The sequence below is a fragment of the Contarinia nasturtii genome, unplaced genomic scaffold, assembly GCF_009176525.2.
Source record: "Contarinia nasturtii isolate CC-2019 unplaced genomic scaffold, AAFC_CNas_1.1 Cnas_scaffold_2042, whole genome shotgun sequence".
NCBI lineage: Eukaryota > Metazoa > Arthropoda > Insecta > Diptera > Cecidomyiidae > Contarinia > Contarinia nasturtii.
In genome coordinates, this window is record NW_022199372.1 from 295,569 (window position 1) to 316,243 (window position 20,675).

Here is a 20,675-nt window from a genome sequence, read left to right on the forward strand (position 1 = left end):
TTATTAGCTCCTCTTTTTCCATTCTCGTCACAATGATTCTTATTTAGTTCAGATGAATAACATTGCATTCTCCTTTTTTTCATTTTATTTTAAATATCATTATGCAAATACTCAACAAATATTTGCATAAATTGTTAATAGTAAATTTAATTTTGTTTTATTACTTAAACTTCTCTCTCTTCTTCTTCTTCTTCTTCTTGTTTTTCATGACAAGAGGATTTAAAAATTTTACTGTAGTAATTTTTTGAAACCATTTAAATTATGACTCGTTTTTCTTGCGGACTTTTCGTTTGATGGATATGGTTTCGAGCATCGTTATTACTGTTTATTCGCAAGAGATGATACTTTTGACTTTATGAAATTGTAGCGGAGAAACATGCGGTGTTGGGTGAGCAGAGTGTGTTATTTGAAGATGCGATCTGAACTCGTCGCTGATCCATAGATTGTTGTCATTTGGAATCGATCTGTGCTCTAAAATGATACACACACGCACTCATAATCAGACAAATTCCAATTCACTATGTACGACCAAGTCGACATTGCGTCGTGACATGACGCATACACTTCAATCAAATTCATTATTCTTCATAAAAACTTGGCTTAGCGTGCAACAAATCGGCTATGACTTAAGCCATTTTGCATCGTCATTTTCCACTTCAATCGATGGAATGTATGCACTTCAGCAAATGTACATCGCTTATCATCATGTAAACGTTAGAATATATTACGAGAGTGGATTGCGATAACAGTTTCATCAAATTGACGCAAGCGTTCAATCGATTTAAATAAAAATCATACATTTGTTTTTTAATTTCGAATTTTATTTATCAATTTGGGTTTTTTACAAAGAGTTCCAAATATCATCAACATCAGGTTTCTGTGTCATCGTCTACGATGTTGCTGTCTGCGATGTCGTTTGCAATGCTGGCATATCTCCTTTGAGAAAGAACACATAGAATGCAAGCAAAAACATCAAGCCGTACCAATATTTACGTAATGTATATTTACAATTCAAATGATACTAAAGTGTTATATTGTACATATCAACATTTTGCTGACACCAAAATGTTGTTTAAAAATACGATTAATGTGGACACCGAACTGCGAAATACTGTATCATATAGTGCGATTCACTATATTGTCTTTGCTACAAATAAAGTGGAACACAATAAATAAAAAATTAAAACAAATTGGTCATTTCCATTTCATACTATCATTACTGTTGCTCTAGAGATTAAGCTCAATTTTCATTTAATTCACTGTTCGATTGCCATTATTTAGATTACTTCAACGATAAATGCCTTCAATAAGACTATAGTCAGCTTCAGTAGATTGGCAGTTGAAGTTGTATTTTGAAACTGTTTGGACGTGTGACGAGAAGAATGAAGCTGCTTTTGATTGTTGCATTTATCTACGTTTACTTTGAATATGTTAGTTTAGAGCATAAACAAGAAGAAATGAAGTTAGACGAACAAATACAAAATCTACAAACGGACGTGAAATGTATACGACAATATTTAAAAGAGGTTTGCTTCGAATTAAACTCGATTCGAATTAAATATTCATGGAGCATTTACAAGTATTAATTTTTGATTACATAAATTTTGGTTTTTATTCTGAACAGATGTATTTAAAGTCACTTCCTGAAAACGGTAGATCGATCAAAGAGATATATTTATCGTCTAAAGCAAAGGATACACTGAACGCAAAACGATACATTTCTTATGAGGATTTCGTACTTGCGAGAGCATTTAAAAGAAATATGTCCACAGGAGATATCATGGGTCTTAGTTCACAAGTAGTAGAAGATTACGTGTACATTTTCAAATTATTTGATGACAACGCAACCAGACGGATTACTTCTTTCGTAATGATGATTTCATCAAAATGTAAATTTTCTGTCTAATTTATGTTTATTATTTCAGCTATTTTCGAAATTGCGCAGTTGGAATACTAGAAATATTGTATTGAATGTGACGTACGTGGAACAAAAAATGAATGAAACTCAAATTGAACGAGGCCAATTGCCGTACAGTTTCGATCGTGATGAATATAATGAATGTCTTGAGTTATTTGCAGAGGATCTATCCAAGAAAGTGGCATCGGACACTATTTCTCGAGTGATGACTCTACAACGTATATTGTATGGAAATCGAACGGAAATTGAAAATGCTTTGGTAAGCATTTGAATCGAATGAGAATTATGGTAAAAAATATCCTTCAGAAATTCCATAGAATGCTTTTTTTAAATATAATTCCAGTCTTATCTGTATGGCTCTGCTTCAGCCATAGACTCTACAACCAATGCAACCAGCTAGCTAAATCATTACCAATGACGATTTTCATGTTGGACAATTTCATTAAAAGTTTACATAATGCAGTTTTCAACTTTTACAGCTAATTTATTCGGTCTTTCTATCATTCTTTGTTATTTATTGGTATTCTTTTAATAATTGTTCCACATTGGCATCAATATGACAAAGTTGAATTTATTTCGTTGATGGTTTCTTCACACCTCCCGATGTCAATGTTTTAAAATAATTGTCATTTGAATACTCGTCGATCCAAATGGGATAAAATAAAAGATTGTCTGTTCCCGTGGTTTCAATAAAGTTGGAATGGATCAAAAAATCGTCAATTTTTTTCTTTGGATAAACATAGCGTATGACCCCTTCAACATCTTTCATATCAATTGTGATGCTTGCATTCTTGTTTAATCGTGATGATCGGTACACATCATTGATTTCAATCCATTGCTCTTGGGATGTTAAAACTTGTGAAGTGTATACCGCATTTTTTCCCTGCGAATCGATAAAAAACCGTACATGTACATTATCCACAGTTATGTAAGCTGCTTGTACTTCGATGATAAGCCAGCCGTATCCTGTGAAGCAAAAAATTATTTGAGTGGCCTTTTAGCATACATTTTTTAATATACAATGTACATGCGGTTAGCTAATTTAAATTAAATTAATTTACCTGTTGGAAAACCCCTGGAATTTGAACAAGTTTTGTCGAGCATTTTGAAAGATTTACCAAATACGGATTCCATTCGATATTTTACAAGCGAAAAATAGTCATAAACACATGAAGCGTCGCCAGTATACGCTGTTATTTTATTTCCTTTGACGTATTCCAAGTTATCGCGTATCGTAAATATGTCATCATCACTACTCCTTCGGCATTTAATATTGCTATCATATGATCCACTGACATTTCGATTCAACTTATTGCGCAATGCAGATGATGCCACTATATTGAATATTAATTCACCTTGTAACTTCCATCTTGATGTCACTTCGATCCTTCGAAAACGATGTAATAAGCTCAACTGATAGTAGTCATCGAAAAGATCTCTCAGACGACAATTCATTTCAGTTCCCCATTCGAGATATGGCAATGTTCTAGCTATCATCGTTGCCATTGGAGCTATGGCTAACATCAATTGGGCCGTAGCGGATGGAAAGTTTCTATACGGTAGATTTCGAGACGCAAAGTGTAAAACAATGGTGTGTAGATCGTTGTGGGCGTACTTCAACACCGAACATATCGTGGCAGGATATTCGGACACTTTTTTAAGTGAGAATAACACTTTGGAAATTGTGATTCCCTTTTCAACAATTCCGTTGTGAACTTCATTTCGTCTTTCGAATGTATCGATGATTTTTCCCAACGATTCCTTATTTTCAAACTCTTCCTTCAACGTATCGAAAAAGACTGGTATAATGGCCCCGGAAAATGCTTCATAGTCAGCCGCACACGATATTATGGCTGACGGTAGCTTCACACTGAAATCTATGAGTGGATTACCTGCAAGGTTGGTTGTCCTTTCTAACGCACTTGATATTTCACCTTCAAAGTCCTCATTTATATACATTGAGTCTAGAACAGCACAATGGATATCTGAACTCGAAATTACAGCACTTGTTCTTTGTTTGAAATACCCAAAACTCAACAGTGTCATTAATGTTAATTTGAAAATCGACATTTTAGCAAATTAAGAAAACCAGATGAGATGAACTAGTAATTCCGTCGAAATATTTTGCGTGAAGTGACAACGAAAATACAATGGAATGCTCGATCAGTATTGAAATGAATTGTCGTTCAAATGACCAAAAATTTCATGGAACTAGCGATAATTTTCGTCATATCGCCAAATGAATATTCTTATTGGAGTAAAATTACTATTGAAATAGGGTGACTATTGAAATTCTATTGACATTTTCAATGCTTTGATTTATTAAAAAAAAAGTAGAAGCATTCAATTTGAAGTTCCACGATTACGTGCGAAACAGGAATTTTCATAACAAAACTCTTTTAAGTTACTGCAACCAAACATAGACCATAATTTCAGTTTATTCCCAAGATTTCGGTTACATACGGAAAAGTTATCTTGCGAACGTAAGCCCCTTTTTTGGAAAAGGGAATTATTGTTCAAATCATCAATTAGATCAATATTTAAAATCTATCAATTACATATTTAGTCTTACATACAATGGAATATTACATTTTTCTCTAAAATATTGAATACGAGATCATATCATTTCTATTCTACGAGAATAATCATTTTTCTATATTCCATCTATTGATAATCATTGTTCGATTAATTCTTTTTGTGAAATTTCTACAAAAATGTAATAAAAGGATTTTTTTCGTTTACCAAAGTTATCTTTATTCTGTTATATCACGTGAAATAATCGAAAGAATCAAAATTCGATTGCAACAAAAAAATTAATCAATATTTAGTGAGTATAAAATTAGTGAGGTGCTGCTGATTACTGCTTTAGTATGGACAGCTACAATTGAATGCTGCAGAGAGTGATGCCACTGAAAATAGAGAAAAGAATTGATTTTAAGAATTTTAAAATAACAATGTTAGCATAAAATTTGAAAAAAAATTTCATTCAAAAATAACTGAAATGTAATTTCAATCAAACTCACATGTAGTTTGTTCTTCCTTGTAAACCACTCTTGTGAGCACTTCAGCGATGAGACAATGGCAGTCGATGTATGTTGCTTCAATGATATCAACTTGTTGGACAGTTGCACTGACATCAAATTGATTTTCGCCATCGATAAAATCACCGTGTGAATTCACATTTTCCAAGTTATTCCATTCATCGCGCAACACCACGACCAATTTCAACAGTTGTTCTAAACTCTTCCGAAGAGCGGAATCACTCGTTTTTCGAAAACAATGTTGATAAATTGTATCGATATAAGAATCATGTAAATCGATTATTTCTCGTATGCACTCAACTTTGGCCATTCGTTTAACCAATTGTTGGCCCATCGACTGAATGACAAAGGTCATCAAATGTGAATGAATGCATTGTACAGAGTACATGATCCAATTTCGTACCAATGCCAATCGCTTAAATATCAAATCGATTAACGTTAATTCTTGATATGGTGGACGCTTTTTGAATGCAACGGGAAATTTCATCGTCTCCAACGTCCAAATTGCCCATTTAATTTGTAATAAGAAACGAAATATTTCATTGTATTTGGTTAAAGCACGATCATGAATTACATCACGCACTGAATCCCGAACCAAATAATTTATGGTTATATCAGCAATGGCACTCAAGGTCTCTTTGATATGACTATCGGTTGCCGTTATTTGTACACTAAACATCGAATGGATTTCGGGATAGCGACTACTTAACACATCATCCAATCGCACCGTTAACAAATACGAATTGTTCCAATCTTCACCGGCATTCATCTGTAATCAATTCAAATAATTATTTGTTATTGTTGTTAATTTTAAGTTGCTCGAAGCAAACTGCTGGCGGAAATTCGGGTAGAACATTGTAGATACTTACACTTTTGAATAATTTTGAGTAAAAAGTCAACATTAAATCGCCTGCGCCGAAGAAAAACACTCGCTGTAAATTGATGAGGTGATCGAGGACCTTGTATTCGTCGAGGAAAATACGTAGTACATACTTATTTGCTATGGAAATTCGGGAACGGAAAATTTGTTTTAGGCAACCATGAATGATGACACTCAATGGCATTGGGAAATCGGTGATTTTGCTTATTCTGAAAAATAACAAGTTGAACGAATATTAAAATGTTGCGAAAATGCGGTATTTAGAAAAAGGTGGTAGATCATGTGGGGCGCTAGAGGAAAATCTGTATCTTGGAACATTCCATAGATGGTCCATGATAGACCATGCATACGATAGAATGATGAAAGGTATCGTTCCACGTCGCCAACCGATTCCTTTTGATCGATAACGCTCCCTTTGAAAATTAAAAAAAAAAGTTGAAGAACCTTCCAGTTGTGCAATCAAACCCTACCAAAGAACACTTTCAAAACGTTTCTTTTGACATATATGGCTCCACGTGTTATTTTATCGCATTCTTAACAATCCCTTGTAACTTTCCAAATTTGTTTTTGTGAGTCGTGCTTTCTTCAGGGCTTTTAAGAGTGGAAGAAATTCAACCACTGGACCTTCGATTAAAATCCCCAAAGAAAGTGGCTCCAACAAAATTGTTTTCTTCAAGAAACACTCTCGTATCGTAATTTTCATGTCCTTACTTACTTTTCATACAATTTGTAGCAATTATTCGGCTCTTCATTGATGTCAACCGCACTCTCATGCTGTGTTGTGGTGTTTGCAGCGTATTGTTCAAAGGCCATCGAAAGTAGTGCATCCATATCGCCCAGTAGTTCGGTTGACAATAAACTATTACCCTCTGTCTCGTCCAATGTCATCGAAATAGAAGCAGCCGAATCAATTTGTTCCGTCACCTCTTCCCCTTGTGTGTCAATTCCATCACTCTCATTACCTTCTTCAATGTGAAATTTGTTAACCTCCTCCCAAAAATTGTTCATGAATACTTCTTCAATGTCTTGTGTTTCTTGATTTACTTGTTGCCCTTTCATTTCGGACAACTTATTTAAATTATACAAAATATTCAGAATATATCCAGCCTCCAATGATTCTTCACAGAATAAACTAACGATTTCACAGGTAACGATGCGATTTTTAATAGCTGCCGCATCCAAGGAACGTGAGATACCAGCTGAGATTGAACGACGCTGGTATATATTTGACGATGAATACGGCAATCGATTTTTACTACTGGGAATCGAAAAAAAAAACACGTCGGGGTTTACTACGGAAAATATTTGTTAAAGAATTCAAATTTCGTTACAGTTTCTGAAGTTTATAAAACAAGTGGTGGTGTGGAGAGATTAAGGGAGTCTTAATTTTTGATTGAAAATTAATCCACACATTAGAGGATGGTGTTTAGTCACCACCAGAGCCAATCTCAAATTAAGGGGACGTTGAGTAGTTGATGAACGACACATGGTTCCGGATGGACAAAAGTTTTGTCACTAAATCATAACATTAAACATTGTCATAAGAAGGATGCTGTTCGTTCAAGATCTCATGATCGCCAATCACTTAATGACTCATCCACTGAGTATGCAGTTGAAGGGACTTCAGCCAACTCGAATTCGACCACTCTTAAGACACCATTTTTTATGCCTCAGAAACTATGCACTTCAAAATAGGAAAAATCATAAAAGTGTACAAATTCAAATATTTACCATTTTTGAATCAAAAATTCGCTGCACCAATCTTTGAATTGTCCTTCAATCCACCAGCGATTGAAGACGTGCAAATAAAATCGAATGCTAATCAAAAACAAACTAGCGGCAATGTTCAATCGTTCAACAGCTGATGTTGTGTCCATCTCATGAATAAGTCCAGCAAACAGATGTGTGGCACAAACATGACCTAATTTTTTTTAAAAAAGCACGGTTTTCATCATTAAATCCAAAATCAGAAATAAAAAAAGCGGATTTCTTTTTTTAATCCCCAAAACTTACATACCTTCGTTGATCTTAAAATCAATATAAACCTTCATGTGAATATCGTACAATATATGAACCTTGCGAAAGTGTAACAAAAGTTGATTGTGCAAATAGATGATGGTATGTGTTTCGGTGAGATCTTGTTCGATAAGTTGCGCCTCCAAATCGAAAATTGCCTCATTCACAATGCGAAGAAAGTCCTTCAGTCCAGTTGCATAATTCTGTATTGTATGCGGTGCAGTTTGTGCTGATTCCAAAAAGCTATTCACCACCGGTGGTTCGAAAACGATTTTGAAAAACTTTCGAAATCGATACAATTTCGTCGAAACTAAAGCAAATGTGGTTAAAATTTGCTGAAGACCATCAACCGATGTACTGTTCAGCGTAACATTTGTGTTCACACTAAATTCATCGGTGGTTGTGTCCAAAGTAAAAAATTTCGAGAATTTTTTCAGACGTTCCACATCAATGTCATCTAACGGTTGCATTTGAAGCATCCAAATTATCTCACGTTGCAAACACCATTCAGATAAAACAGACGTACTATTAGCCGGTGCTTCCGATTGCCACCATGGATTTTGAACGTTTTTAATTCGCCATGCTTCCGATTTAGACGCATCGAATTCAGTAAAAATTGACCTTTTTTCCGGCGGACGTAAGATATCCCTTGCAAATGGTTGAAGGGTTAAACGCAATGGTTTGACATCCGTTCGAAGAGAGTCGTTGCTTGTATTTGCACTGGCATCACCAACAGCACCCTCATCTTCATCATCGGACCAATCCTGAAGGGTTGTAGAAAAAAATGGGAAATTTCCATATCAAAAATTATTATTAATTAAGAAAGAAAAATTGAGTCAAAGAAAAAAACGACTCACGCTCAAGTCCGATTCGCCATCCTTTGATTGATATTGTTTTGTATCATCCTGTTTAATCAATGATCGAACTAAATCGCGCATAGCTGATGATCGTCGCCGATCCAAATCCTCATCATTACCCGAATCATCCATTTTGATGGCGTTTTTATTTTCCGATAATGCGGCCACCGGATTTCGTGACACATCCAATAAAAATTGCAGCAAACTCCATTGGATGTCATATTCATAGTGATTTGTACACAGTGGATCGTTTACAAACTCTTGCACCAAATGTTTCAATCGTTCGCCGTATTGTGTATAATTATCGGCCATAAATCGTTCGGCGACGCCATCAATTCGACGTCGCACCTCATGACTATTTACCGACAGAAATCGATGGCTGGCTACACGAGAAAATGCATATGTTTCACATAATTTGAAATTTTCATCGTTTTCCTGGAAAAATAACACGAACATTTTGAATTTATTTCGGGTCATCGAAAAAATACACCGAGAATCATGAAAATCGATTGATTTCTTCGGGAAAATTGAGAGAAAGTAAAACATATTTCTTTGAAAAGTACACATACATTGAATCCTGTCAACGATTTCACCAATTTTGGTATATTTTCGTCGATTATCATCTGTCGGATGGTGTGACTCGACGTCATTTTGCACTTATTCTAAAATAAAAACTCCGGAAAACGAGATTTCCAGTCCGAATTGGGACGATTTTTTACAGTTTTCAATGCGAGAAAACAACAACAACCGTCCGAACGATTTGTTTGCACTGAATATTCAGCTGTCAAAATAAGTGCAAAACGAACCAACAATGAAATGTCACAACGATCAACAACATTAGACAAAAGTGTAGAGGGGAAAGACGCACCCTCAACCGAAGACCGATATGAAGTCAAAAGATGAAGAAATAAAACAGAGAAACCGAAAAATCGAAAAAAGTGGACGAAGAATGAAAAAAAGTGAAACAAAAAAACATGTTGAAACGTAAATGTTTATCAATAGGGTTCCGATACACATAGCGCCCAATCAATGTAAAGCTTTTTATTTCAGCATTTCCTTATTATCATTTTCGTTGCTTTTGTTTACTGTCAAGTGGTTGTGTTTGTTGTTGTTGTCGCAATTCGGCATCTCATGAATTGTTTTTTTTTTCTATTGGGCCAAATAACACAAATCTCGTCGCACCGACAGCGCACACAAAATGTGTTTTTCTTTAAGTGTGCGATTCACACATCCGAAATGAGAGCAAAGGAAATGTTATTGTAGTGCACAAGAGAAATTGGAGAGTGTGTGCATAACGGTAATAGCATCGAATTCGCATTGTGAATCGCATCGAATTCCGGTGTTTTAGTTGAAACATTGTCTGCTTGCGGATAGAGGGTTTTATACACACAACGTGATTTTTTCGGAACATTTTTTTTAGATAGATTAATTTGAATCAACGTTTGAGAGCAATAAATCGACCAAGTTTTATGTAAATTGATTTTTTTATTTTTTTTTTTTTGTAAATTGAGCAGTGCATTTATCAGAAGGTGCATTGTATGAGGTAAGAATAAAACTGGCTGTATAGAGCAAAAGGTGTACATATTGAACAAAATGAGTGTAACTATAAAAGAGGTGCCAATCAGTGATTTGGGCACGGCGATCTTATATACGACAAATGAAATTAATGAGACGCAAAGCATACCGGTGGAAACTACAAATGAAATGCAAGTGGTATCAACATCAATAACAACAACAACAGCTACGAATACGGTGCATACAACAAAAACTGTGTATACGATGAACTCAACAAAAACGAGCACATTGGTCACAACTACAGTGCCGATGGTACCTGCGCCAGTTTTTGTCATCAAAAAAGGTTCCATTCATACAACGACCACACAATCACTTGTAAGTACAATTCAGTCGAAAATTGGATCACTTTTAAAGAGAAACACCATATCAATGCCGCCATCATTGATACACCAATCGATGGAACAAAAGCAGCGAAAAATCCCAAAATTGTTACCATTAAAAAATAGTGAAAGGTTGTTGAAATCATTTGAAAATGATAAAAGCCCAACCGGCGACCCATTGGAGTCGGTAACGCCATCTGGCGTCATTTCAACGTCCGTCACTCATGCTAATCGTTCATTAGTTTATCGAGAGCCAGTGACAACAAAAGACACCGCTTCAATTACAAATGACCATGAACACAAACTCATCGGTCATATATTCGATAATTCAACAATTCAAGCTGCACAAACAAGCAATTTAACGAGCAACGATAAAACGGTGTCCATTAAAAGTCAAAAAACGGTTGAATCATTGTTGAAAATAAGTGCTCAGTCACAAGTGCTTAACGAATCGACGGTAAAAGTGGCGAAAAACCTTCAACTTTCAAAATCAATTTTAAGAAAGAACCGCATCTATTTTAGCGACGAACATTCAGAAAAGGACTCGTCAATCGCATCCTTTGCAAATCCTCACACATTGGTAAGCACAATAAATGTCAATCGAAATATATGTTTCTTTTCTCTCTTTTATTACATGCACACTCACACACATGTATACATATGCACATGCATACGATAGTATATGCATGTGCTTCAAGTTAACAATAAAAAAACTTTTGTTTTTAGCATGACTTGTGGTATTAAAATGTTGTATTCTGTATTTAGACTATCGACAATAATTTGTTGGAGGTGATAAATTTAGACGAAATGGAAACGTCATCGATTCCAAAAGCGCCTGCACAAAAGCGAAGCCGTGCAAAAAGTGCATACATGACGGATGCAATGCTCGACGATCTTGGCATAACGTCACAACGGGGTCGTGCCAAAAGTGATGATAACAAAGAGTATGACATTTACAATGTGGATATGTTGCCCGAAACATGCGATCGGCCATCGGAGCCAAAAGTTTATCGCAGTCAACAACAACGTGACCATGATGCGCTCTACAATTTGATCTTGTCGGAAAAACAACGTAAACAAAATGTTGAACAAAAATCGAATATAAAAGCGATTAATATTGGCGACGGTAGTAAAAGTATCCAAATTTCGAATGGTCAACTGTCGGATATAACGGGGCCAATTCGTTTGCTTGATAAATCAACCAAACAAATCGGCACATTGCCTCGTGTTATACAAATTTCACGAACCATTCAAAGTCAAAATGCGGCAATTGCCTCGTTGCCAAAGGTGGAGAAAAAACGCAAACTCTTGGAATCGATTGAAGCAAGCGAAAGATTGATGAATTTAGTGGAAAATGATAAATCGAATAATATGGAAGGATATCGACGTACATATAGTCGATCGAAATCGGTTAGCACCAAATCGAAGTTACATTTTAAGGTCGGTGCCGGTCTGGGTAAGTTGCTTCACTTAAAAATTGCCTTTCTATTGTTTAATCATTGTTATTGATTCTTTTTCGATTATTTTAAATTAATTCTATTCTTTTCTTTTGTGATTCTCCCCTAGGTAAATTGAAGAAAGGAAAATTTCCAACAATGAAACATAATCAAGATTGGCAATCATTGAGTACATTTGTTGTAACAACAAATACATCAAAATCACCAGATGCACAGTCAAGCGGTACGGCCACACCGCATGGTGTAAGCAGTGACAATTCACGGGCCACATCACCAACCGAAATTGAACATTGTTTATCGTGGAACACGTCAAAATCATTGGCTCGCCTGTTTAGCACTGAGGTTATTTTGCAACGCAATGAATTTGGTACGATGGAAATAGATCCGTTGTCGATGAGCAAAATAAAAGCGATGAGAGAAGATAAGAAAGAATTTCCACGATTTGATCCATCGATGGCTTGCGGACATCCCGAATTTGCTGGATGTTTTAATGCAATTATTCAACGATTGAATGGAACCACACCCAATCCGAATTGCCGTATTAACGACAAAAATCCACATCAATACTATTCAACCGAATTTAAGGAAATCATTGGCGCTCTGGTTCAGAAGAAAAATAACAATTGTCAAGCAATTACGTTACAAGATATTAAACAAGCATTACAAGAAACAAACATGCATGATCGCACCAAAAATTCAAGCCTCTTTAGTTGGTCACGTTTTATTGATTACTATAATACAAAATGTAAGGAAAATGAACGCATCAAATTGGCACCGGCTGAATTATTCGTGAATAAAATACCAACGACACAAAATACATTTGAAATTGGACAGAAATTGGAAGCGATCGATCCACAGAATAATAGTTTGTTTTGTGTTTGTACCATCATTCAAAAGTGTGGCTATCGCATTAAATTGAGATTTGATGGATATCCACCGATTTATGATTTTTGGGTGAATGCCGATTCGGGAAACATTTTTCCAGCCGGATGGTGCAACAAAACTGGTTAGTATCCACAATCGTTTCATTTTACACCATGCCGGTAGCAATTTCTTTTACTAAATTAGTTTGAAACTTGATAAATTGACTATTGGTTTTTATAGGTCAAAATAATTGAAAATAATAACAAAATTTCAGACTTTGTGCTCAAAATTCATAAGCAATTTTATTCATTATTTTTGAAAAGGTCGCGAACTTGAAGTGAAGAGCCGATTTATGAACAAAAGAAATCAGAATTTTGAGTGGAAAGAATATTTAAGGCATACAAATACACAAGCCGCACATCATGCTTGTTTCCCCAACTTAAATACAGCGGTAAGAAATTTTACTATTTTTAAAAATACGTTTTTATTTCATCCAAGGGTAAATGTTTTTATTCTCTAATAATTTTTGAAATTTGAATAATTTTTGGAATATGTCAAAAAATAAAAATAAATAATAGTATATTATTTATCAAGAGGTTCTTCCCGGGTGAAGTTTCCATAAAAATTTTTTTTGACAAGATCAACGTCATTTTTTCCAAAATTCTCCCAAAGAATAAAAATATTTTTGGTAAATTTTTAAATTTTAGATTTTTTAATAATCAAAGAAAAAAAAAAAAAAAAATTAAATTAAAAAAATCTAGCAAAAAATATTGTATTAAAAATAATATTTCTCGCATGATTTTGGAATTTATAATTTTTTAATTTTTTTTATTGTATTTTCTTAACTTAAAAAAAAAAATAATAAAGCTAAAGAAAAAAAAAATTAAAAAAAAGAAAATGTATTAATGATTCAATTTCCATCAAAAATATAGCGCACACAAATGAATCCATTCAAAATTGGAATGAAACTTGAAGCTGAGGATACAAAAAATACGAATCGACTTTGTGTGGCCACAATTGGTGATGTGATTGATAGCCGTGTGTTGGTAACATTGGATGGATTTGATAGTTGTTTTAACTATTGGACTGATATCAGATCGCCGTACATTCATCCAATCAATTTCCACCAGGAAGGTGGATGGTCAATTACAAGTCCACCAAGTAAGTATATGCCAGAATAAATAACACCGTCAATTTTTAATGTTCAATGAACCCTTTTGGTGTATTAAACCAATGTTGTTTTAAAATGTTGTATTTTGGTCTATATGGGCCGGGCCATTGAAAAGAGTGATTTTTGTCTGTCCTTTACCAGTGACAATTTTATTTAGATAACCAGATTATTTGGAGTACCAATCATACTTTGTGTGTTTAGCGTGCTAAAATAGTCAAAAGACTGGAAATTTGGAACCAAAACAATTTGAAGAAAATCTATTTTTTTGCAAAAGTACTAAAATACAAAACATTCATATAAAAAAAAACAGATTGGCGAATGTCACCATTTTCATGGGAGACATACTTGCGGATGAATCGTGCCGAGTCGGTGCCAAAATTTGCGTTCCATACACGTAAGCCAAAACCATTTTCAGTCGGTATGGCATTAGAAGTGGTCGACAAAAAGAATCCGTCATTAATACGTCCTGCGATAATAACAAACATCGACGAATATCATATAAAGGTGCTGTTTATTGGATGGCCGGAAAAATATGCATATTGGATTGAAGATGACAGCACTGACATTTATCCTCCGAACTTTTGTCAAAAAACTGGCCACCCCATCGAATGCCCGCTCGGTAAGATATACGACAAACAAATTTTTTTTTGAACAAAAATTGCAGAAATAACAATGATTTTCTCTGATTATTTCCAGACGATTATATTTACGAGATAGCGAAAAATTCTTGCGGAACTAAGGGCTGTCGTGGTATTGGCAATGGAAAACAACTGGATACAAATACCCATTCAACATTGGACGAATGTCCATATGAAACGATTAATTGGTCTTCAGAAGAGAATCGTCCGAATCGTATTGATCGCAAGCACAAATCGATTAACAATGCGTTCAACATTGGTGCCGGTCCATCTCACAAGGTTTCCGTAAATCCAGCATTCGAACAGGTTCAAGTATCGTTGCAAAAAACACTCAATCCCGCCGAATTGGCCGCAATGTCCAGCAAAGATGTTGAGATATTCCGTCGCTTGCAAGTGTCGTCGCAATTTTTGCTCGAGAATCGTAAAACCTTATCGGATATGCGTGATCAATGGATTGAACGTGTCAAACCATTACAAATGGTTCAAGTATTGGCTGCTAAAAAGAATCCCCTCAACTGGAGCATCGACGAAGTTGTAACGTTTGTATCAAATTTGCCAAATTGCTCATCGCTTGGCCCAAAGTTCATTGAAAATGAAATCGATGGTTTAGCATTCCTATCATTGCGACAAAGCGACATGATCGATATTATGGGCTTGACCGTTGGATCAGCCATCAAAATATTCAATCGCATCGTTTTACTTCGCGAAGAATGCAACACCCATTATATTCGCTATTCTTAAACAACTTTCAATCACTTTTATTTACTACATCATTTTTTTTAGACATTAAGTATTAATCGGCCAAATGTTTTACTTATTGTGTAAGCAAAAAAAAATTTCTTTGGCATTCACTTTTTATTATTTGAATAAAAAAAATCACAATATATGAAAATATTTTCTAATATGAATCAATAAAATTATATAATATTAAAATTGAAAATTCAGAACTTAACGCTTTTGTTTGATTTAAAATGTAGTAGCAATTGTCAAATGTTGACATATCACCAGCATGGTGCGAAAATGTTAGGTTAGAATACTGTTGTATCTGTCAAAACAACAACGAGCATTCGCTTTATTTACCGCATTTCAAGGCAAGGGTTTTTTAAGAATTGCAGTCGATTTTTCAAGGCGGAAAAATGAATCAAGATGCATTGAACAATTTTCAGACAGCCGTTCATGAATTATTCATTCGATGGGACGCATTAAAATTGGCTGTGGAACATATGGGAGGTCGTAATGGACAACAGGTGAGATTGAAGTTAAAGAACTTTTGCCTTGTGTTGGAAAATTGACAAAATTGGGAAAAAATTATTGATCTCGTTTTTTTCCACAGACTGCCAGAGAAATCAGAGACTATATCTACAATTACTGCACACAAAATGATAACATTCATCCCAGCGAACTGGTCGAAGTACTGAACGATGTCATTGACGAGGAGTTTGACACAATTTGCGAGGATAATTCAGTTAATGGTGAGTTAAGAGGTTCTCTCTTTCATTATGGGTGTTTAATTGTAAAATTCTGGGCGTGGTGTTTGGATTGACCTGGTCCGAGTCTTATAACAGACATGGTTTGGGTGTCTGCATTAAGGCTTGTCCATTTGACACCCCAACATCATGTTAGCTATCAAATTACAAGTTGTGGTGAAAAAATCGGACTTTTTTTTCTCAGTAACACTACCCATTGGTCTACAAAAAAGGTATGGTGTCTGAAAAAAATAAAGGTCATCAAAAATAGTAATAGCTTCCATCAGCAGAAATTGACTTTTGACAGTAAACAATTCGGCCAAGCACAACCACCGGAATTTCATATGTTGGGGTAGGTCACTTTGAGCTCCCTTTAGAAACTGTAACTCATAACATGAGAGTTGAAGTAAAAAGACGAACAATATGAAAAACTAAAGAACATACTGAAATGTAGAGCAATTGCCACGGTGAAGATAAAAACGGAAATAAAAAAGATTTTCTCATAAAATCATTAAAATCACCAAACTTCATCAAATTCTCCCCTCTAATTTCAGATCTAAGCCTTCACCTGGTGAACTACTTGAAACTCTGTGTGGAAGGTAAATTCGACGAGGTGCATCACCATTTGGCCCAAATGCCAAAATGTATAAATTGGTTAGATCCGAGTTTCAAAATAACGGCGGCGCCGCGTGGTGACGACAGTGACTCCTCATATTCGGACAGTGATGACGAAGAAATGGATATGAGTGATGACGATGACGCACCAAATTTAGTCGATGCGGATCGCCGCAGAAATAAACCACAAACCGATGAAGACGGTTGGACGACCATCCCATCAAGACGTCGATAGTTATTTCCAATTGATTCTGTACCTATTTAAGCTCAATAAAAATCATTTGTAAATAAAGAGAAAGAAAAAAAACTCCATTGTGTTGTATCTAGTTTGCTGTCAAAGCTAATATAATTTGAAAACTTATTATGAAATTTATTAGATTTTTGTTTGTGTGTATGTGTGTGTTTACATCAAACTACTGATTCATGTGTTAAAATTCGATTTTTGTTGATACTTGATTTTTTTTTAAGTCCTAAATAGACTGAACGACCCATGAAGATTTGGATAATTTTAGTTTGTTGTATTTAGATACAGTTGAAATACTTTAAAAAGTCAATTTTCTTAAATAAATCTAATCAGTAGTCGTCTGCTTAATATAGTGTGATACTGTTGGTTTTTTCTTCGTTTATTTTCTAAAAAGAATTTTGTGGTTTTGCTGGATTCAATTGAATGTATGGGTGCGTGTGATGAACGATGCGGTCACGATTTCTGATTTTTATAGAAAATAAACGCACATCCTACTTCTTCTCATCCTCAGCTTCTTCTGTGGAAATTTTGGAGAAAAATACGGTTAGGGTAAGGACAAAGTTCCAAAAAATTATTTACAAAATGACTGAAGTTACCTTCGATTTCTTCGTCATCGTCGTATTGCTCTTCTTCGCCATATTCTTCACCACTAAAAAAACAGAGAAAATAATTCGATAAGTAAAGCCGTATATAAAATTGTAAAACATATGTCTGAATGAAAAAGAAAACAAATAGTAAAAATCAGACAATATATATCTAACTGGTCCGCTGAGCTGACAATACGTTATCCAGCTAGATGGGCTAAACAATTGAAGTGGTTCATCATTATAACAATAACGTCTATTGTTTTAGCCCATTTAGTTGACTAACGTACTGTCAGCTCAACTAACCAGTTCAATATATTGTCTGGTAAAAACAGATGGCGTTTCGTCATGGGCCATGAACTTGCCAGATAGACAAATATGACTGATACATTTTACAAATGAAAAAGTATTTTTAGCAAACAATCTCATTGCATATGAATCCATAATCAATAAATTAATGACTTGACAACGAATGGAGCAAGTTTGACAAAATATAATATGAATGTAATTTGATTTTGCTTTCGAACCTTGTGCCTTTTGTGACTTACTGATACAGAATACTTGGGTAGTGTCTTTGGTTCTCCTTTAAAAACATCAAACCAAAAACACGTCTCGACTGCCTCTTACCAGTAAGCTACTAAAGACACCAGTGATAAAGTGCGATTTTGGCAACTCTCACTGCTATTCCCAACCCTTAAAATATGTACCGCTCTCATTGGGAGACATTTAAATTTTAAAAAAATGATTTTTTCTTTCCACCCAGTATTGGTCCCACACTGTGTTAAAGGTATTTTAAATCGCCTAAAATCATACTCTAGTCAAATTTTAATGGTCATGCGGACCGGCTCACCTATTTTCTTCCGGTTCAACTTCAATATCTGGTACAAGATAGTACTGCAGTGGATTTGGCCAAAGATCATCTTTCAGCAATTCGGCTATTTCATCATTAACTGGATCGCTGTATTTGAAAGAAATTTTAAAAATGTGGTTTTAAATTGTGCGAAAATCAACCGCTTACCTGTTATCACTGAACCAATCGAAGAACGTTTTAAATTCGAATGGTCGTTTTCGTCGATTACTTTGCTGTTGTTGGTGTTTGTTTGATTTTCGCAAATCTTTGCCTTCTTTCCATTCAACTAAAAAATCAAAAACAGAAAACTATCAATGGTGGACCTGACGCATACAAGCAATTTCATTCAGACGAATGCTTGAGATAACTGTTCCATTCATCAATGATGGTGTATTTTGAATGGACAAAATACACCACATGGCGATTGAAAATAAATGTCTGATACAGCGTAATCAAAGCGTAATCAAGTATGATTATCACTGATAAAGAGCATTGACTCCAAGTATTCATTGACATAGGTCATCTACTGCCATAGCTTTAGACATAAGTCAACTTCAAATGAGTGAACAGCGGGTAATCATAGTGGGCACTTACTTGTGGTGCTTTTTGACACTGGGCCAGAGGCGCCGCTCAAGCAAAATTCCTTTGTCAGCAGCTTATTTTCGAAGAATGGATTTTCATCGAAATGGAAATTGATGCGATAACCCGATTTGATGTCTTCAAATTCTTCCACCTCCACCTTGCCCAAGAAGTGCAAGCATTCCTCTTCCTCTTCTTCCAACAAACCCGAGATTTGCGAGTGATTTATGAACTATTAAGAGAAAAAATCATCAGTTTCGGATTCCCAAACAATTTTAATTGGGAATTTCCTTGTCAACTAAAGAGAAAATGGCTCAAAAGTGTAATAAAATCAGCGAATATGTCGCGTCAAGTATTTTTTGGTGAACTCTTTGTATGATGACCGATGTTTCTGCCAAAGGCAATCATCTGAATTGCTTGAAACTGTATGGGCGCGATGAATCATCGCAAAAATGATAGCAAAATCCAATGAGACATAAAAATAGATAATTGTTGACTTACGGCTGTGACCCAAAAGTTTGGAATGTTTTTAATGATGTCGTTGCGCTTCTCAAATAGCGGCTTTCGTAATTTATTGTACTTCTGTTCAACCTTCAGTATTTCTTCCGACGCCTTTTCATTCAACGAATCGATTTCATTTTGGCACGTATCAATTTGTTCCAAGAACTCGGATTCACCGTCGGCCAAGCCTTCATCTGTGAAACAAAAATTTTGAGTAAAACAACATCCCCATCCATTCCAGCATATTTTTCACGGTGTCAATCAATGCTTACCCTTTGGTTTTTTAGTTGTAGTTGATGCCATTTCCAAAAGTTAATTGATGAGATTCACTGCGTTGAAATTCTAAAAAGAGATAAAAAATAGGCACCGTTTTAGTCACTGCTTCTTCTTCTTCAAATACGACCAAACAAAAAAAAAATCGCGAAAAAATTGGAAAAAATCATATTTCGACACTTGATTCGGTGTAATCGTCGAAAATATTTAAATTCATTGTTTGCAAATCGCCATTTTTTATTAATACGTTTCATCGCATTATTTACGCGTTCTTTTTTTTTTTTGTTCAGTGACCATTTCTTTTTATTTTCAATGCAAACACGAAGCAACAACAACAATTAACCAATGATGTACTAAGAATCAAGCACACAGACCAATTGACAAACGACAATGCACAACCGAATGAATTTAAAACCGATGAAATGCCCATATAAATGCAATAAATTACCAAAATTTACAATTTAATGAGAAAAATTACGATGTAAATGCTAATTTTGACATGAAAATAATAAAATTTGAAACAAAATGCTACTTACATGAATTTTCAATGACTGTACACAATGTGTCGAACAACGAATATGAGAAAATACCAACCGGCGCTGTATGTGTTTCAACAGAGATGACAACCGTTCTGCTTCTTCTTATTCGTTGTCAATTTCGCTCGGTTCGGCCGCTTTGTTTCTCTCACACTTCTTTTAGTAGTTTTCTTCTTATTGTGTCGCTTCTTTATGTGAAGCACACCGAATGTGTGTATAATAAAATGCCAACTTTTTGCCGCTATTTTTTTATATCTCTTCTTCTCTTCTTCGGCTGTCGTTGGTATCGT

General features: G+C 35.0%; 6 protein-coding genes across 8 annotated transcripts; 3 read left to right on the forward strand and 3 right to left on the reverse strand.

Moving 5' to 3' along the window:
* The first annotated feature begins 832 nt into the window (after positions 1-832).
* LOC116347696 lies at positions 833-2,638 on the forward strand. The gene is made up of 5 exons (XM_031778400.1): positions 833-993; positions 1,282-1,526; positions 1,625-1,867; positions 1,926-2,177; positions 2,262-2,638. The coding sequence occupies exons 2-5, from the start codon at positions 1,383-1,385 to the stop codon at positions 2,316-2,318; spliced, it is 696 nt and encodes a 231-aa protein (XP_031634260.1). The 5' UTR covers positions 833-993; positions 1,282-1,382; the 3' UTR covers positions 2,319-2,638.
* Positions 2,413-4,164, reverse strand: LOC116347695. Its single transcript, XM_031778399.1, has 2 exons — positions 2,980-4,164; positions 2,413-2,884 (listed from the first exon to the last, which is right to left on the reverse strand). The coding sequence occupies exons 1-2, from the start codon at positions 3,986-3,988 to the stop codon at positions 2,490-2,492; spliced, it is 1,404 nt and encodes a 467-aa protein (XP_031634259.1). The 5' UTR covers positions 3,989-4,164; the 3' UTR covers positions 2,413-2,489.
* A 486-nt stretch (positions 4,165-4,650) lies between these two features.
* Positions 4,651-9,486, reverse strand: LOC116347708 (gamma-tubulin complex component 5-like). Of its 2 annotated transcripts, none has more exons than XM_031778419.1 (8): positions 9,282-9,486; positions 8,713-9,147; positions 7,857-8,619; positions 7,571-7,760; positions 6,555-7,094; positions 5,829-6,048; positions 4,942-5,728; positions 4,651-4,827 (listed from the first exon to the last, which is right to left on the reverse strand). In XM_031778419.1, exons 1-8 carry the CDS (start codon positions 9,360-9,362, stop codon positions 4,784-4,786), a joined length of 3,060 nt encoding a protein of 1,019 aa, XP_031634279.1. In that variant the 5' UTR covers positions 9,363-9,486; the 3' UTR covers positions 4,651-4,783. The 2 variants fall into 2 exon arrangements, with proteins under 2 accessions (XP_031634279.1, XP_031634277.1); XM_031778417.1 differs by having other exon boundaries at positions 6,555-7,097.
* A 395-nt stretch (positions 9,487-9,881) lies between these two features.
* Positions 9,882-15,598, forward strand: LOC116347709. 2 transcript variants are annotated; one of them, XM_031778421.1, is made up of 8 exons: positions 9,882-10,009; positions 10,227-11,187; positions 11,373-12,063; positions 12,174-13,070; positions 13,252-13,379; positions 13,861-14,089; positions 14,410-14,718; positions 14,796-15,598. In XM_031778421.1, exons 2-8 carry the CDS (start codon positions 10,306-10,308, stop codon positions 15,476-15,478), a joined length of 3,819 nt encoding a protein of 1,272 aa, XP_031634281.1. In that variant the 5' UTR covers positions 9,882-10,009; positions 10,227-10,305; the 3' UTR covers positions 15,479-15,598. The 2 variants fall into 2 exon arrangements, with proteins under 2 accessions (XP_031634281.1, XP_031634280.1); XM_031778420.1 differs by having other exon boundaries at positions 9,882-11,187.
* A 183-nt stretch (positions 15,599-15,781) lies between these two features.
* Positions 15,782-17,108, forward strand: LOC116347711 (pre-rRNA-processing protein TSR2 homolog). Its single transcript, XM_031778423.1, has 3 exons — positions 15,782-15,984; positions 16,071-16,209; positions 16,758-17,108. The coding sequence occupies exons 1-3, from the start codon at positions 15,874-15,876 to the stop codon at positions 17,051-17,053; spliced, it is 546 nt and encodes a 181-aa protein (XP_031634283.1). The 5' UTR covers positions 15,782-15,873; the 3' UTR covers positions 17,054-17,108.
* A 59-nt stretch (positions 17,109-17,167) lies between these two features.
* On the reverse strand, positions 17,168-20,669 carry LOC116347710 (protein SET). The gene is made up of 8 exons (XM_031778422.1): positions 20,386-20,669; positions 19,849-19,918; positions 19,577-19,770; positions 19,091-19,307; positions 18,665-18,782; positions 18,497-18,604; positions 17,659-17,711; positions 17,168-17,579 (listed from the first exon to the last, which is right to left on the reverse strand). The coding sequence occupies exons 2-8, from the start codon at positions 19,877-19,879 to the stop codon at positions 17,554-17,556; spliced, it is 747 nt and encodes a 248-aa protein (XP_031634282.1). The 5' UTR covers positions 19,880-19,918; positions 20,386-20,669; the 3' UTR covers positions 17,168-17,553.
* Between the last annotated feature and the right edge of the window lie 6 nt (positions 20,670-20,675).

What these genes read in the sequence shown, in the direction of transcription:
- LOC116347696 (XM_031778400.1), top strand. Translation starts at nt 1,383, where the DNA reads ATGAAGCTGCTTTTGATTGTTGCATTTATCTACGTTTACTTTGAATAT. An exon ending in TACGACAATATTTAAAAGAG is followed by an intron (nt 1,527 to 1,624) that starts GTTTGCTTCGAA and finishes TATTCTGAACAG; the next exon opens with ATGTATTTAAAGTCACTTCC. An exon ending in CCAGACGGATTACTTCTTTC is followed by an intron (nt 1,868 to 1,925) that starts GTAATGATGATT and finishes TTATTATTTCAG; the next exon opens with CTATTTTCGAAATTGCGCAG.
- LOC116347695 (XM_031778399.1), bottom strand. Translation starts at nt 3,988, where the DNA reads ATGTCGATTTTCAAATTAACATTAATGACACTGTTGAGTTTTGGGTAT. An exon ending in TTCCAGGGGTTTTCCAACAG is followed by an intron (nt 2,885 to 2,979) that starts GTAAATTAATTT and finishes TTTGCTTCACAG; the next exon opens with GATACGGCTGGCTTATCATC.
- LOC116347708 (XM_031778417.1), bottom strand. Translation starts at nt 9,362, where the DNA reads ATGACGTCGAGTCACACCATCCGACAGATGATAATCGACGAAAATATA. An exon ending in AATCGTTGACAGGATTCAAT is followed by an intron (nt 9,148 to 9,281) that starts GTATGTGTACTT and finishes TTATTTTTCCAG; the next exon opens with GAAAACGATGAAAATTTCAA. An exon ending in CAAGGAAGAACAAACTACAT is followed by an intron (nt 4,828 to 4,941) that starts GTGAGTTTGATT and finishes CTCTATTTTCAG; the next exon opens with TGGCATCACTCTCTGCAGCA.
- LOC116347709 (XM_031778420.1), top strand. Translation starts at nt 10,306, where the DNA reads ATGAGTGTAACTATAAAAGAGGTGCCAATCAGTGATTTGGGCACGGCG. An exon ending in CGGATGGTGCAACAAAACTG is followed by an intron (nt 13,071 to 13,251) that starts GTTAGTATCCAC and finishes ATTTTTGAAAAG; the next exon opens with GTCGCGAACTTGAAGTGAAG. An exon ending in GTCAATTACAAGTCCACCAA is followed by an intron (nt 14,090 to 14,409) that starts GTAAGTATATGC and finishes AAAAAAAAACAG; the next exon opens with ATTGGCGAATGTCACCATTT.
- LOC116347711 (XM_031778423.1), top strand. Translation starts at nt 15,874, where the DNA reads ATGAATCAAGATGCATTGAACAATTTTCAGACAGCCGTTCATGAATTA. An exon ending in GAGGTCGTAATGGACAACAG is followed by an intron (nt 15,985 to 16,070) that starts GTGAGATTGAAG and finishes TTTTTTCCACAG; the next exon opens with ACTGCCAGAGAAATCAGAGA. An exon ending in CGAGGATAATTCAGTTAATG is followed by an intron (nt 16,210 to 16,757) that starts GTGAGTTAAGAG and finishes CTCTAATTTCAG; the next exon opens with ATCTAAGCCTTCACCTGGTG.
- LOC116347710 (XM_031778422.1), bottom strand. Translation starts at nt 19,879, where the DNA reads ATGGCATCAACTACAACTAAAAAACCAAAGG. An exon ending in TACAACTAAAAAACCAAAGG is followed by an intron (nt 19,771 to 19,848) that starts GTAAGCATTGAT and finishes TTTGTTTCACAG; the next exon opens with ATGAAGGCTTGGCCGACGGT. An exon ending in GTTGAACCGGAAGAAAATAG is followed by an intron (nt 17,712 to 18,496) that starts GTGAGCCGGTCC and finishes CTGTTTTTTTAG; the next exon opens with TGGTGAAGAATATGGCGAAG.